The sequence below is a fragment of the Saccostrea cucullata genome, unplaced genomic scaffold (genome assembly GCF_032062105.1).
Source record: "Saccostrea cucullata isolate Sc308-1 unplaced genomic scaffold, CSIRO_AGI_Scuc_v1 ctg145, whole genome shotgun sequence".
NCBI classification, from domain to species: domain Eukaryota; kingdom Metazoa; phylum Mollusca; class Bivalvia; order Ostreida; family Ostreidae; genus Saccostrea; species Saccostrea cuccullata.
This window is the reverse complement of record NW_026931856.1, coordinates 233091-248642: the sequence shown is the minus strand read 5'-3', so window position 1 is coordinate 248642 and position 15552 is coordinate 233091. Positions and strand designations below refer to the sequence as shown.

Genomic DNA, 15552 nt, shown 5'->3' with positions numbered 1-15552 from the left:
TGGACTTCTGAGATCAAATACTGAATATATCTCCACATGTTTTATTTTAAAAGCTTTTTGAATACTTAAATCACTAAAACCAATAAAGTACACTTGTTGAATCATTTCAAAATGAGACTCTGGCAGACTCGTTTGAAAAAAATGGGTTACATATTTTAATATATAGAGAAAATCAGAAACTAATATGCGTGTCAGATTATAAAACGTGAAGGTATTATAAATTAGGGAAAATGCATGAAAAATATCCTCCTCAGGGTAGCAGATCGATATTTAGTACCCAAGGAAAACCACGGGGTCCAGCAGCAGACTAAGTCTGTAAATGCACGGTGCATTAGGCCAAGTTATATAGCCCCCAACCACAGGCCTTTAGACCCGTTTTATCGGACAGATAAAACGGGCGGGAGCGGGGTATTAAAAGTGTAAGGAAATGGGTCATTGGCCAGAAAGCTTCACTGCTTTTTGAACGTTTTGGGAAAATCAAAAGCCTAATTTAGACAGGAAATTTATGTAAATGAGCATGATAGCAGGGGAAAGCAAGTGACTTTCGAATATGATATTAACACACTGTCCAGTAAAATTGACACTAGCAGGTAGATTCCAGTTCTCTAAATAGAGATATGAAATGATATTGGCTGGATAATGTTTGATGAAGTAAACATATAGGCTCTAGGGCCATAAAACTTTTTTTTTTCTAAAAGTGAGGTTGAGATCAAAAGTGAGCTTGTCTTTTGTTTATCGCCCCGGAGCCAGATCATGTTAAATCTGCAATGAAGTTCTGGAATTCCGTCCATGCTTAACTTGAGTCTGTCGAAACCTCTGGTTACACCGCCTTTAGATGGTGGCTAACATATCTTGGATGTTTCGACCTCAAAGCGTGATATCCTCAAGTTAGTGGGTCAGCAATTGTGGCAAACCCACTTCTACTCAGTTCCAAGCATCCAACTCGGCTCCTCTCGTCCTATGCCATCATCAGCATGATCATTTATCCGCTGCTACTGCCAGTTGACGTCTAGTACCTCTCCGCAATGATGACACCATTTCCAAGACACTTGAGCAACTTCGACACTGATTGGGCTTAGAGACTCTTGCATATGATTGATTGTTTGACTGTTGTGTTATGTCCCATTCGAGAATTTTTAACTTATATGTAGACGTCAACATATACTAGTACCCGTGAGGGACTTCTTATAAATCTTTACTCTGCACGTATTGCCATTAAACAGTGAGGAATATTTATCGTGTTAACGCCTGCCGTGACAAGAGGCTTCAATTTTTCTCAATAGCATCTTCATCCAAACATTCTCTCCTAACTAGTCATCAATCTGCATACTTAAAACTCTTCCAATGGTGCGCCTCTTCAATGTTCCTACCATACCACTGTTACCTCTATGGCTACTAGGGTTTTGGCCTGACTAGATCACGGCATCATGCATGGTTTGTCTCCATGGTGTATCTACTACCTCTGGAAAGAAAGCTTTCTCTTTTCAGTTCTATCTCTAGTTTCAAGTCTTCTCCTGTAAATGTCAAATACTGATGATTTCCATCTTGTATTTTTCTCACCTCTTGCACCTTTCCTGACAAAGTTGAAGATATTAGCCCTTTTGTCGCTTCTCTGTTCTCGCCTTCATATCCACGCCAGCTAGTTCACTTGAGACATTATCGTGTTTCCACCTGTACCCGCCTTGCATCGCTGCAACTGAGCAACTAGATAAGATGTGCACCGATGGCGGCAAAAATACAATTGACTGTTTTCAACTGATTCATCTTCCATTTGTTAGCTTATGTGTTTCATGAAAAAGTTCCCATTTGATCAAAGCTCTGTGCGTGTACATCAATTAAGAATTTTATTCCTCTTCTCAGTCTTATCAATCTTGACCAATTGCTAGAATGAAACATATGGAGATAACGAACAGTACGAGTATTCAAGATCAAAAATCCATTGAACAATACAACATAGGAGCAGAACAAACATGAACCTTCAAAACATCAGAGGTGGGATCAGGTGCCATGGAGGAGTGAGCATCCCCTGCTGACCGGTCACACCCGCCGTGTGCTCCTTGTCATGATCGGGAAATAACGGAAAAATCCGTCGTCAATTCAGAGTCTGTAAATAATGGACTAACAATTAGTACGAAAAACGTCATTCAGCATTTGACTCAATGATAAATTGTATTTGCCGACAAGGTCATTGTATGGACCATAGAACTTACGAAATGATGACTTTAAACGAGACTTCTTAAATTATTGTCCATCAACTTGTTTTTTTTATAATTTATCTCGTTTTTGAAATTGTTCATACGTAGAGCATGCTCTTGCGTATCGAATCAACTGAGATATATTAACTCCGCATGCAGGTGATGAAATTATACTGCTGCATAAGTAATGGAAGTTGACGATAGAAAAGTTAGTCATTATATGTTTATCATAAAGCTTGGTTATTTGATTACCATTAACGTCTTTTAAGAAATAAGTTTTACGTGTTTGCAATCTGATTAAAATCAGATCTTTGTTACGCTCTGAGTGGAAACTATAATAGTCACTGTACAGCGACAATCCAAATTTCGGAGAGTAACAAAGGACTGATTTAATCAGATTGACGCGTTTCAACGTTTAGCCTATTATGCTCTGTAATTCCCTCTTTCTTTCTACTGATAAAACTGCAAACACTTGTCTGAACTCCTGTATCACGAATCTTTTGATTATTGAATCTCGTATAAAGGACATCATGAGACTACATTTAGCCACCTTGAACTCATTGACACCAATGAAAGGGATAAATGAAGCTGAAAGGTCTTGCTATAGAATCCAATAGAAGGAAAGCTTTGAATTGCATGGTGAATCTTCTTACCATCTTCGTAAAACGTTCGTGAAAAATTCTCGAATGGACATAAAGCATGCAATCAATCAATCGTAAAACGTTCACATGTTCTCCAGCCCCTCTACCAAAACCATCTCCTTTTAAATCAACAACCTTCATATCGACAGCATTTCTGGCGAATTCATGTAATTTTTGTACTCTCTGAAAACTCGCTCTTGTCTAGTTTCTTCAGCAGTTGTATAACATTAGGTTATAGACGTAATATGGAGAAAACGAACATTATTCAAACTCAATTGCCCATCCATGGGGGATCAGGTGCCATGGAGGGGACTGTATTTTCGGACAAGATGGTTGTATTAACTGAGAACTTGTAAAATTATTACTTAAACTTACTAACTTATCCTTTCCGAGCCTCGGAGGACGCGTGAGGCCATTCAAACAAAGAACGCCACATACGGTAGTCCTTCCAGCTGGCCCAACCAAGTTCTCTTTCTCTCTCAAAAGTGTCGCCAGGCGTTCTTTGGTTATCCTCTTCTCTTTCGCCCAGAGGCTTGTTCCTATATGTGAACTAGCTTCGCTTTGGAGGATGTACGTGGCTTTTTCTTGCTCTCTCATACAATTCTTGGTTGCATATTTTTCCGGGTCAATGTACTTTTAGGATCCTCCCAAGGCATCTCCGATGGAATGTGTCCAACTTTTCATCGTCTTTCTCGGCGGTTCTCCGTAGTTCAGAACAATACAGCAACAGAGATAAAACACTTGTGTTGTTTGTGCTGACTTCCATATTTAAGCAAGAGATTCAAAAGAAGTCCTTGCAAGCCTAAACTTCTCCCTGTGTCTGTCTCATTTCCTTTCGTCTTGGGCATTGTGGCACCTAGGTAGAAACATAAGTAATCAAAGATTACGAAGCTCACCTCGACGAATGTTATCAGTTTAGGTAATGCAAAGCTCACATTATATTTTCTTAACAGATGATTTTTATTCTGACAATGATATTCAAGCAAGTTCTGTTTAAATAGGTCTAAAAATTCATTGGGGATTGTCCTGTTCCAAAAACTTTAACCTCGTTACTCATTTGGAAAATGTGGGTCAGATCCAGCATCCGTAGCAAGTTTCGATTGTCCATCCCTAGATGCATCATCCATGCAAGTTTGGTCCGGGTAGGGCTTATAGTTAGTTAGGAATAATCTAGTCACTAATCTGGTAAATGTAGGTCACATCCAGCATCCGAAGCAAGTCTGGTAGTGTCCATCCCTTGATGCATTATCCATGCAAGTTTGGTCCGGGTAGGGCTTATAGTTACTTGGGAATAATCTAGTCACTAATCTGATAAATGTAGGTCAGATCCAGCATCCGAAGCAAGCCTTGTAGTGTCCATCCCTAGATGCATCATCCAGGCAAGTTTGGTCCGTGTAGGGCTTATAGTTATTTGGGAATGGACGTGCTTTAAAAACTTTAACCTGGTCACTCATCTGGAAAATGTAGGTCAGATCCAGCATCCGAAGCAAGTCTGGTAGTGTCCATCCCTAGATGCATCATCCATGCAAGTTTGGTTCGGGTAGGGCTTATAGTTACTTGGGAATGGACCTGCTCCAACAACTTTAACCTGGTCACTCATCTGGAAAATGTAGGTCAGATCCAGCATCCGAAGCAAAGCTGGTAGTGTCCATCCCTAGATGCATCATCCATGCAAGTTTGGTCCAGGTAGGGCTTATAGTTACTTGGGAATGGACCTGCTCCTGAAACTTCAACCGGGACGCCGACACCGACGCCGACGCCGGAGGTATAGCATAAGCTCATCTCGACTTCGTCGAGGTGTGCTAAAAATGTTTCAACATCTTCCACATCCTTATTATTCAGCCCGATGAATTCTTCTTAATCTGTGTATTCTCGTGCATTTTGATTTGTCGCCATTGATTTTTAAGCGACGTCGTGTAGTATTATGGTATTTTCCTGCATGTCGATGTGTTTGCTGGAAAAAAGTGCAAAGTCGTCTGCAAAATTCAGGTCCTCTAATGTGGACATAAATTTCCAACATATATACCTGATGATTCCACAAATATTTCTTAGTATGTCTCACAGTTTTTCTCTTATTATGCTGTCATAGGCTTTTTTTTAAGTTTAAGAAGCTTATGTACAGTGGTTGTTGCCACTCTATAGCCTGTTTTTATACATTCCTTAGGCCTAATACTAGTATATAAATCCCTTCTGATATTCCTCTTCGATATGCAGCTTGCTTTGGTCTTAGGCTGTCTTCTATTCCTTCTCTAATTCCGTCAACCACTATTCTGCAGTACACTTTAGATGGCACCACTGATAGTTGTAATATAAATATACCTCTATAATTGTCACATACTATCGGATCTCCTTTCTAAAGTATACTGACAATTTTTTTGAGCTATCTCTTCCAGACTGTTGGTATTTCCTGCTCACTAATAATTCTGCTGAAAAAAAAATTTGTTAATTCTGATGTTGCATATGATATGCACTCCTCAGTACTTGTGCATTGATGTTAACTATGCCAGGGTTCTTTCCATTTTTCATTTGTGTGTGTGTGTGTTGGGGGGGGGGGTGCCTTTTTAATTCAACCTATACTGCATTGCCTTTTTATTTCATACTCTCTTATTGGCTTTGTGTCAATTTCAACAATTATTTACATGACGGGTTTTTCCTCATATTTCAAAATCATGACAAGGAGCACACGGCGGGTGTGGCCGGTCGGCAGGGGATGCTCACTCCTCCATTACACCTAATCCAACCTCTGATGTTTTGGAGGTTCGTGTTTTCTCTGCTTTTGTAATTTTGTATTGTTTCATGGACTTTTGAGCTTGAATACTGCTCGTCATTTCCATATACCGGTAATTGTTTCATTTAAGCTGGAATCCTTTGCATATTGTTGGATCTAACTTGCTGATGTCATACATCTTCCTGTTGCTTTCTTTTGGTTTTGAGTCTCTGCAGTGATTCATCTTTACGTTAGCTAGTATTAGATGGAGATCTAAATTGGCGTCTGCACCACATTTTACTCTGACTCCGCATACACAGTTTAATTGTAAGCTTCCTGTACTGCCATTCATTACATGATCAATTTGGTTCCTATATCGCTTCCAGTTAGGAGATTCACATGTAAACGTGTGTATGTCAAGTTGCTTAAAAAGACTTCCGCAGTTATTTAGAGCGCAATTTCAGATAGTCTGATGCCGTTTTCATTTATTTTATAGTCCCAGTGTTATGACTCTTTTCCATCCTTTATTTGACTTTCCAACTTTTGCATTTGCATCTCCCATTACCATAAGAACATGTATATCATGCTTTGCCACAATCTGTCTCTGTAGCTGTTCGTAGGAGGTGTCCTAAACGATGAACAATGGGAAATGGACTATGTAACGTTTCAACAGAACTTTGATAAACATGTTAGGATCTTCAGAGTGATCAAGGAAAGCAGACTGGAAATCTTACAAAGCTCCTATTGTACACGCTTATAATTGCATGAAACAGGAAACTACAAAATTTTCGCCCGTTCATCTAATGTTTGGAAGAGAACCAAATCTGCCATTAGATATTGAATTCGGATTACATAAAGAAAATCATAGATCATCAAACCTTACAAAATACATCAACAACTTGAAGGAACGCTTAAGATAATCTTACCAAATGGCATCAGAAGCTGCAGGAAAATCACAACAAAGGCAAAAGATAACTATGATCTTAAATCCAGAGGAGCTGTACTAGAAGTCGGCAATAGAGTCCTGGTGAAGATACTTGCATTTGATGGTCGACACAAACTCGCAGACAAGTGGGAGGAAGAACCGTATTTGGTGATTAGTCAACCTAACCAAGGGATTCCTGTCTATAAAGTCCAGAGGGAAGATGGAGTTGGTAGACTAAGGATACTTCATAGAAACCTACTCTTGCCCATTAGACATGTTACTGAATTTCAATCAAAGATAGATTACAAAGAAGAGAAGCCAGTTCCAGCAATGCGGAAACCCACACCAAAGCCAAGGACTTGACAAAATAAGAGGGAAAATGGGGACACACAGTCCACTGTCGATACCCAGTCAGGTACAGATGATGAAGAAGCAGTCATTATAACAATACCAGATGGAACACAACGTCATCACAATGATGTCCATAACATTGTGTTACCTGAAGCTAAGACAAAAAGTGGTATTGTGGATGAAGATCTTCAAACAATTGGGGACGCCCATCAGATTGAAGAAGATGTATTGCAAGAGAGTACAGATAATGAAACTGCTATGGAACCTGCACCAAAAGCAGATGATCCAGAATCTGAAGCTGAACCAGCAACCATTATTGAACAGGAAGATAAAGTTGAACCTGGAGCTGAACAGAAAGATACTGGAGAAGTTGGATTAGCAGATGAACCTGCACCAGAATTAGATGACACAAGTTCACCTGTTGCTGCTCCACGCAGATCAACCAGGACTAGAAGAGAGCCATGCAGATTGGTTAAGGAGTGGAAATTATGTATGAGTACAACAGGCTATTGATCCGCATTGGAAAGTAACATTATTGCAGAACATCTTGCAGGATGAGCGTTGTCAGGGACTGGAACGAGGTGAGATTTTAAAAACTTTACTCGAAATTGTAAAGAAAACTTAAATGTGTAAATTTCAGTAGGATTTTAATTTTTAATATTATTTTAAATTTTACATTCTTCGTTGAGAATGATGAGGACGTCATTTTTCGGAGGAGGGGAAGAATGTAGTAGTGCAAGGTACATGGCATCCTACTAGCTTGGGCTAGTGGGTTAACCCTTTAGCTCAGTTGGTAGAGCACTGGACTGGCAAGCCAGAGGTTCCGGGTTCGATCCCCAGCAGAGGCAATAAATTGTTTCTGTTACAATTGGCGCCCACGTTGGGATCCGGGTGCATGTTCTCTGGCAGGTGAGAGTGATTGCCCCTAGAACTTCGCCCCACAGGTGTCGGCACTCCAAAAGAGATGAGGACATCTCATTCTATGGAGGGGGATAATGTAGTAGTGTAAGCTTTATAAAGCGGGAGAAAATGCGTGCGCTGATTATTTTGTCATTAACAAGATTCCATTCCAAGATTGCTTCTCTCAGTGCCCCGTATACCAATGTATACGAAACATGTGCCTGTGTACAAGAAGCCCGCTTCCGTCACTTATTTTAAAGTAATTTTGTAACTAATTTAGGTCCTTAGTTCTATCCTTTGATTTTTGTACCATTTCTACTGTCCTATAATTATGTTTCACACACTGGACTTGCATGTCATTTGTGTAACACTGGTACGACTGGTTTTTCTTCTTTCTTTACCTCTAAAATTATGTGAAAGGTCTTTTTTCTGCATGATAATGCTACATGTCGAATACTCGGAATACTCGCAATAATATTGAACAAGCCCAGAATATATTGTCGAAACACTTCAGGAACGAAGTAATTTTCATCCTGGTAACCACACGTGTGTGTGTCTTCAAAAAACACTAAAAACCAGTGTAAAGCAAAATTTAAACTTTGAAAACAAGAGCTTGAAGAGGTATTATTTAACACTGAACAACTTTACAACGAGTTGGGACATATTCATGTAAGCTTCTTGACTAAAGACATCAATTATCAATCGTGTGGTGAAATCGAAAGTAGGCTGTAGAAAATTCTAGAGAGGAATATGGATACCGTGGAGGTGGTAAGTTTATCCGTATAAATGTACATCTTTGATTGTGCAAAATGCTTTGTGAATATGTCATAGAAAAAATATTTTTATTTTAAAAAGGTCAGACAATGCTTGGGGGGGGGGGGGGGTGTTGCTAAAACGCGGAACGGAAAACGGAACGGAAAGCGGAACGGAACGGAAAACGGAATATATTATTTTGGATTAAATCACTTAAAATACACAAATTTTATCATAAACGATATATCTTGTACATATTCAATCCCCCACTATTAAATACAAGTTGATTTTGTCATGCTCAGTCTCTTATTTACGAAAATCGCTAACATAGCATTCACCTAGAATCGAATTTGAAGGGGGGGGGGGACATAAACGAACTTGAAAAGTATTGATCAAGCAAAAACACAAAAAGAAGACAATTGTTTGATTCGGGAGGTGGAATAAGTTCCAACTCCAACATCTTTCAATACTATTTTACACACTAACTACTAACTTAATACATTAATTACATTCACAAAAAGGGTAAGGATGTCAACTTGAACGAACAATTCCGTAGTAAAAAGGTTATGACTGGGGGGGGGGGGCAAATATTTGATATTTAGATGAACCATGGAAAGAGAAATAAAATGTGAAAAGAAAAAAAATTGTAAGATTACGTATGGGGCAAACCCTTACGGCAAGCTCAAATAAACATCTCTTATACACACTGGTTGTTAAAGTTTTATTCAAAATAGAGTCTTTCTATATATTGAATTCTTGACAGACAAGTTGGAAAACTTTCATGTGGTAGATATAATGCAGAATCTTGCATTCAGTGAAGTTAAATGTTGTTTGTTTGTGGTACATATGCGTGTATGTTTAGGGGGGGGGGTATATGAATGACCTCGTAAAAAATGAGTTTGTTTTCCCCTCATCGGAAAGGTCTGAAAAGTTGCAATAGGTCTGCCCCCTTTTTGTGTCCAAAGTAAGGTTTAATAAATCAATTTTTAATGTGGCTGTGGGCCCCTACACAGACCCGAAACTGCCACTCCCCCTTTCATGATTCGCGAATTCGACACTGCGTGTATAGTCTGAATATCATAACTACATGTAGTTATTTTTGTCTTTACAGACATTGACATTGGAAAAAACCGGTCACGGTAGCCTAGTGGTAGAGCGTTCGCTTCGTGATCGGGAGGCCCGGGTTCGATTCTCGTTCGCGGCGCCGCGTCATACCTAAGACGTAAATAAAGGTAGTGACTGTTCCTTTGCCAAGCGCTCGGCACTAGAAGTGAAAGTCACGGGTCTTTCGGATATGACCTTAAAAACGTAGGTCCTGTGTCACGGTAGGCGCTGGCACGATAAAGAACCCTCACTGCTCAATGACCCTGAGTGCCGAGTATACGTCTTAATTTGAAGCCATTCACCGGCATACGGTGACGTCTCCATATGAGTGAAAATTTCTCGAGAGGGACGTTAAACAATATACAATACATTGGAAAAAAATTAAAAGGGGGGGGGGGGCAGTAAATAATTTCCAACATACAAAAAATTTGACAAGCAAAAAAAAGGGCATATATCCTTTGCCCAAACACGAAAATCCTATTTCGTGTGTGTGTGTGTGTGTGTGTGTGGGGGGGGGGGGGGGGGGGGTGGGTCGAATTTCCTTCGGTACCATCTTTTCCACGGAGGGTATGCATGACTCAAGAATATATAATAGTTTACAATAAATTTTTATTAGAAATGACTTTTACAACAAGAAATTTGCTTTTTTTATCTGATTTATATCGAATCTATTTTATTTGTTTGACTAAAACTTTCCGTTTTCCGTTCCGTTCCGCTTTCCGTTCCGTTTTCCGTTCCGCGTTTTAGCAACACCCCTGCTTGGGGGTACGGAACACCGGGGATAGGGTGGGGGTGTCGCGTCCCCAAGCACCTGTGGTGTAAATAAGAGAAAACCCATGGGTTCTGATGATGTAAACAACACAACAATTATGATATCTATAAAGATTTTTCATGCAGCTTCGTCTGGATGTAGAAGAAATGAGAGACTTACTCATGAAAGCTACTCGATCTCGTGTGAAGGACATAATCGGAACAGAGATGAGTAAGTTAGAACTCGAGATCAGACGTTTGGAAAGATCGGTCTCAGAGCCTGTTCCGTCCACAGAAGAACCACCCAAGAAACCAAGGCCGCAAATACAAACAAAGGTCATAAGTACATATGGTAGGTACAGATGGCGAGTCCATATCTAATGATAATTTGATGAAACAGCGGCTAGTTTGGGATCATTTATACCATTATAAATATTGATACAGACTCAAGATAAGGAAATCTATTTTGCTGAGGTTTTTTGTGCTTCAGTTTTTTTTAATGTTAAAATGACAATGAGTCATTAAAAAGACTGCTCTGATAATATGTATAAAGATCAATTTAATTTTTATCATTAGTACATGTAATTTGAAATACGTACACTGGAGTAAATTCTCGTGATATAGTCATTGGATTGTAGAGTGAATTTCATTAGGAATATAATGAAATATTTTTCAGCATGGGATCAATCTGATAAATTCATGAAGATTTATGTAACGGTCAAAGATGTACACACCCTTCCTAAAGAAAGAATTACCTGTGAATTTGGTAAGAGGTATGAACAATGAACTTGTTATTAACATTTTTTTATATAGTATAACAAAGCAGAATAAATTGTACTTATTGTGAACTCAAATTAGAATTCCTGAATGAATAAAAGGCAAATGTCCTTGTAATGTTTGAATTAGAAAACCATTCCAGAGTCAAATGTTAAGGTGAAAATGGGAATGAAGGGAGGGGGGCTGTGAATCAAAAATATTTTCACAGAAGGTATTTTTTTTTTGTATTAAATTGAATCATTTTCTGAAAACAAGTAAATTTGTTAATTTAAAAAAAAACCCAGATATTAGTAGATATTTGCAAAACAACACATATCTGTGGTAGAGTTACCTCTCTTTGCTTTTATTATTTCTTTCTTCAAAGATCATTCCGATTACAAGTTGAGGAAGAGGAGAACAAACGTCGATCAGAACTCTACATTTCTACGCTGCTGGAGGACATTGTTCCCGAGGATAGCTGGTTCAAGGTGAGGCTGACACAGCATGGTGTGGTTCATCTTCCCAAGTCAAGAGTTTCTGATCCACTCCGCTCCACATAAACCCTTGACCGAATAGGCTAAGTTTGACAGAGTTTAAAATATGTTTTCCGATTGGCGTCATGCAAGTTTGCATGAACCAATCAAAATCATTGTTTTATTTAAACTGAAACTAAATCGTAAAGAGAAAAACATGCCAGTTTTAGTCCCAAGGATAACGTCTCTAACATTAAATAGCCCAGTTAAAGGTTTTTTCAGCTATTTAGTTGAGATGTATTGAATTTATTAACGATTACCAATATTATCTCGAATTCTCTGTTGAATTCGTTTACTCTGATTGGCTAATAGCAGAGGTCAGTAGAGTTCAAAATGTATACTCTCACTAGATGGCATAACAGTAAACCCTGTCAAACTTAGCCTATTCGGTCAAGGGTTTATGTGGAGTGGAGCGGATCAGAAACTTTTGATTTGGGAAGATGGGTGTGGTTCTCTATAGTATTCTTTACAAGAAATAAAATTTCAGGGTTATCATTACAGGCAGTATAAAACCACATTCATGTACAGAGTATAAATACACAATGTAGAGTTAAGTTACATATTACCACTCAAAAACACATATAGAGTCTAATCACACAATGCAGAGTGAAGAGCTCTATGTTGCCACAGACATGTTGATAACATTTGGAGTGTGAAGACACGGAGTAAAGAGGTCCATTGCCTGTCTCAACCTCAAGTCTGTCTACATAGCCAAGGGGAGTGACAATTAAATTGTCTTGTAGTATCAGGATATCAGAGTATTGAAGCATTAGAAGTTGTACACTTACCAGAATAGGTTTCCTTCCTGCATTATCAGAGATTACATATAATTATATCAGTGACTTATAGTTAGGAAAGTGATTAAACATGTTTAATATTATCATATATTATACTTTCTTGTAAATTAGTTGAATCTGATTGGTCGAGAAACATTTGTTAAAAAACACTATTACCCGCTGAATAATGAAGCCACGCCCTCCAGCGTAGCAACAGTCAACAGTGCTTGATGACGGGTGATATTCCAAACAATAGCAACTGTGCAGAATTTATGTGCACACGGTTCATTGTTATATGTATAAATCATCCAGTATAATATAATAAATATTGCATGTAGTTGAGTGTAACATTGAAAATTTTCACCCCTCGAAAACCATTGTCAACCTCCGCTGTGCCTCGGTTGACAATGGTTTTCTTGGGGTGAAAATTTTCAATGTTACACTCAACTACATGCAATATTTATATAATATTTCCACACATGGTTTTTTAGCTCACCTCAACGAAGTTGGGGGGAGCTAATGTAATATCCTTGGTGTCAGTGTTGGCATCCCGGGTTAAGGTTAAGTTTTTTGGAGCAGTTTTCTTTTTAAGAACATATGTACTTCTGTGTCCTATATTGATTAGACATGCATGGAAGATGTTGCTAGTGTGTTTCATTGTACCAGTCAAAGTTTCAGATGCTGCAATTTCAGCAAAGGAATGACCAGGTTAATGTTTTTGGAGCACATTAACATTTTTGGTGCAGTTTTTGGTGTCGGTCTCATTTCCGAGTAACTACAAGCCCTATGTTGACCAAACTTGCATGGATGATACATCTAAGGATGCACACTACCAGGCTTGCTTTGGATGCTGAATCTGACCTACATTTTCCGGATGAGTGAACAGGTTAAAGTTTTTGGTGCAGGTTTCATTTCCAAGTTACTATGAGCCCTATAATGATCAAACTTGCATGGATGGTACATCTTAGGATGCATACTACCAGACTTGCTTCGGATGCTGAATCTGACGTACATTTTCCGGTTAAGTGAACAGGATAAAGTTTTTGGTGCAGGTTTCATTTCCAAGGTACTATGAGCCCTATAATGACTAAACTTGCATGGATGGTACATCTTAGGATGCATACGTCCAGACTTGCTTCAGATGCTGAATCTGACCTACATTTTTTGGATGAGTGAACAGGTTAAATTTTTTGGTGCAGGATTCATTTCCAAGTAACTTTAAGCCCTATAATGAGCAAACTTTCATGAATGGTACATATAAGGGTGCATTCTACCAGGCTGGCTTCAGATGCTGAATCTGACCTACATTTTCTGGATTAGCGAAAAGGTTAGTTTTTTTATATAGGTTTCATTTCCAACTAACTTTGAGCTCTATGTTGAGCAAACTTGCACGGATGATACATCTTAGGATGCACACTAGTGAACTTGCTTCAGATGCTGAATTTGACATACATTTTCCAGATAATGGACCTCATTAAAGTTATGGGTGCAGGTCTATTACCAAGATACTATAAGTCTTATATAAACCAAACTTGCACAAATGATGCATCAAGGGATGAAAACTCTCAAACTTGCTTCAGATGCTGGATTTTAATTACGTTTTTATGATGAAGAACTATTTTGAAGTTTTTATAAAGGTATTCCAAAGTATCAAATCAAAATTGCATAAATTTTGCATTTTTGGATATACACTTTTTGTTGGGTAATTGTGTGACTTTGCCTTACTTAAAGACAACATTCGTTGAGGTGAGCTCTGTAATCTCTGATTACCTATGGTTTTAATTACTTTTCCTTCGTAAAAATGAAATAAAATGTAATGTACTGGTCAAATGAAGGTGAAAACAGATACAGTTCTTCTGATGCTGAAAAAAAGTAAAACAGGAAAGACATGGGCCTATGTCACCTCAGGAGAAAAAGACTCAAAGAAAGCAAAGGAGGAAAAGGAGAAGAAGTGAGTTCATCTTTAAATAAAATTTCACAAAGTGAATTATTAGTACTTTTTAAAGACAGAGGTGATTTATTTTTAAACCTAAATATTAATGTTCTCAAATTTTAAGAAAGATTTCTTTTTAATTACAAGTATCCAGTGCAAGAATTATATACCGGTATATTATTGTGCTTTTTAAAAACAATAATAATATCAAAATGTTTATTATTGCATTAATTGTAAAAGAAAGACAACCCAAAGAAACATAATGTTTTGTACCACAGTTTTTCCCTGTATGCTATGATGGTTTATTCTCTTGGGTCTTGCAGGTCCAAATCAGATGATGATAAGGATCCAAACGAGAGCATGATGGATATGCTGAAGAAGATGTATGATGAGGGTGACGACGACATGAGGAGGACCATCGCTCAGGCCTGGACTCAGTCCCGCGACAAGCAGGGGGCCTCCTAGTTGTCTCCCCTGTCCTATACACCACTGATTTATAGTGATTTATAATGCCGTGAATCAAACAAGCTGAGTTGCAATATGTTATGATGATCAATTTATATCATTACAATGCCATTTTTGTAAATAAATTCATTTTTTTTATATGATATGGATTTTAAGTTTTACAACAAGGAAATAATGTGATATTGACAGTTATTGGCTAATTAAGTTTCACTTTGCAGTTTTCTGAACTTTTTCGGAGATAAAAAAAGAATTTATAATAAATATACCAAAGTTATTTATGCTTCAAGAGTTAACCAATTAAAATTATAGAGTGTTTAAGATACACAGGAAATAAAACTTGACGGATAATGAAGGTACCATGATTTATTCCATGTACAAATAGGAGCAGCATTTCTCTGTAAAAATACTAGAATGAGGAAGGATGCTGTGACTTACTGATTAGTACGATTTATACATAATTAACAAGTCTCACCAGAGAGACCAAAGTAAAATAGCTTGTAAAATTTGTTAATGAAGTATAAAAACTAACCTGGAATGAATATAGGCATTAAAATTGGTCAGCTATAAAGTGTTGTGATGTAAACAGTGAAATTCTTATAATTTCTGACATAATTTATCGGCAATGATTGTTATACATAAATAAGCTTTAGTTTTTAGGTCACCTGAGTAAACTCAGGTGACCTATTGCTATCTGTTTTCGTCGTTCGTCGTGCGTTAACATTTAAACATTTTCAGCTTCTTCTCTGAAACTGCTGAACCAATT

At 38.0% G+C, this 15552-nt stretch overlaps 1 protein-coding gene across 1 annotated transcript; it reads left to right on the top strand.

The window, feature by feature from the left end:
- The first annotated feature begins 8221 nt into the window (after nt 1-8221).
- LOC134233704 (calcyclin-binding protein-like) lies at nt 8222-14932 on the top strand. The gene is made up of 6 exons (XM_062715697.1): nt 8222-8487; nt 10474-10678; nt 11003-11099; nt 11468-11570; nt 14227-14342; nt 14648-14932. The coding sequence occupies exons 1-6, from the start codon at nt 8470-8472 to the stop codon at nt 14787-14789; spliced, it is 681 nt and encodes a 226-aa protein (XP_062571681.1). The 5' UTR covers nt 8222-8469; the 3' UTR covers nt 14790-14932.
- The last annotated feature ends 620 nt before the right edge of the window (nt 14933-15552 follow it).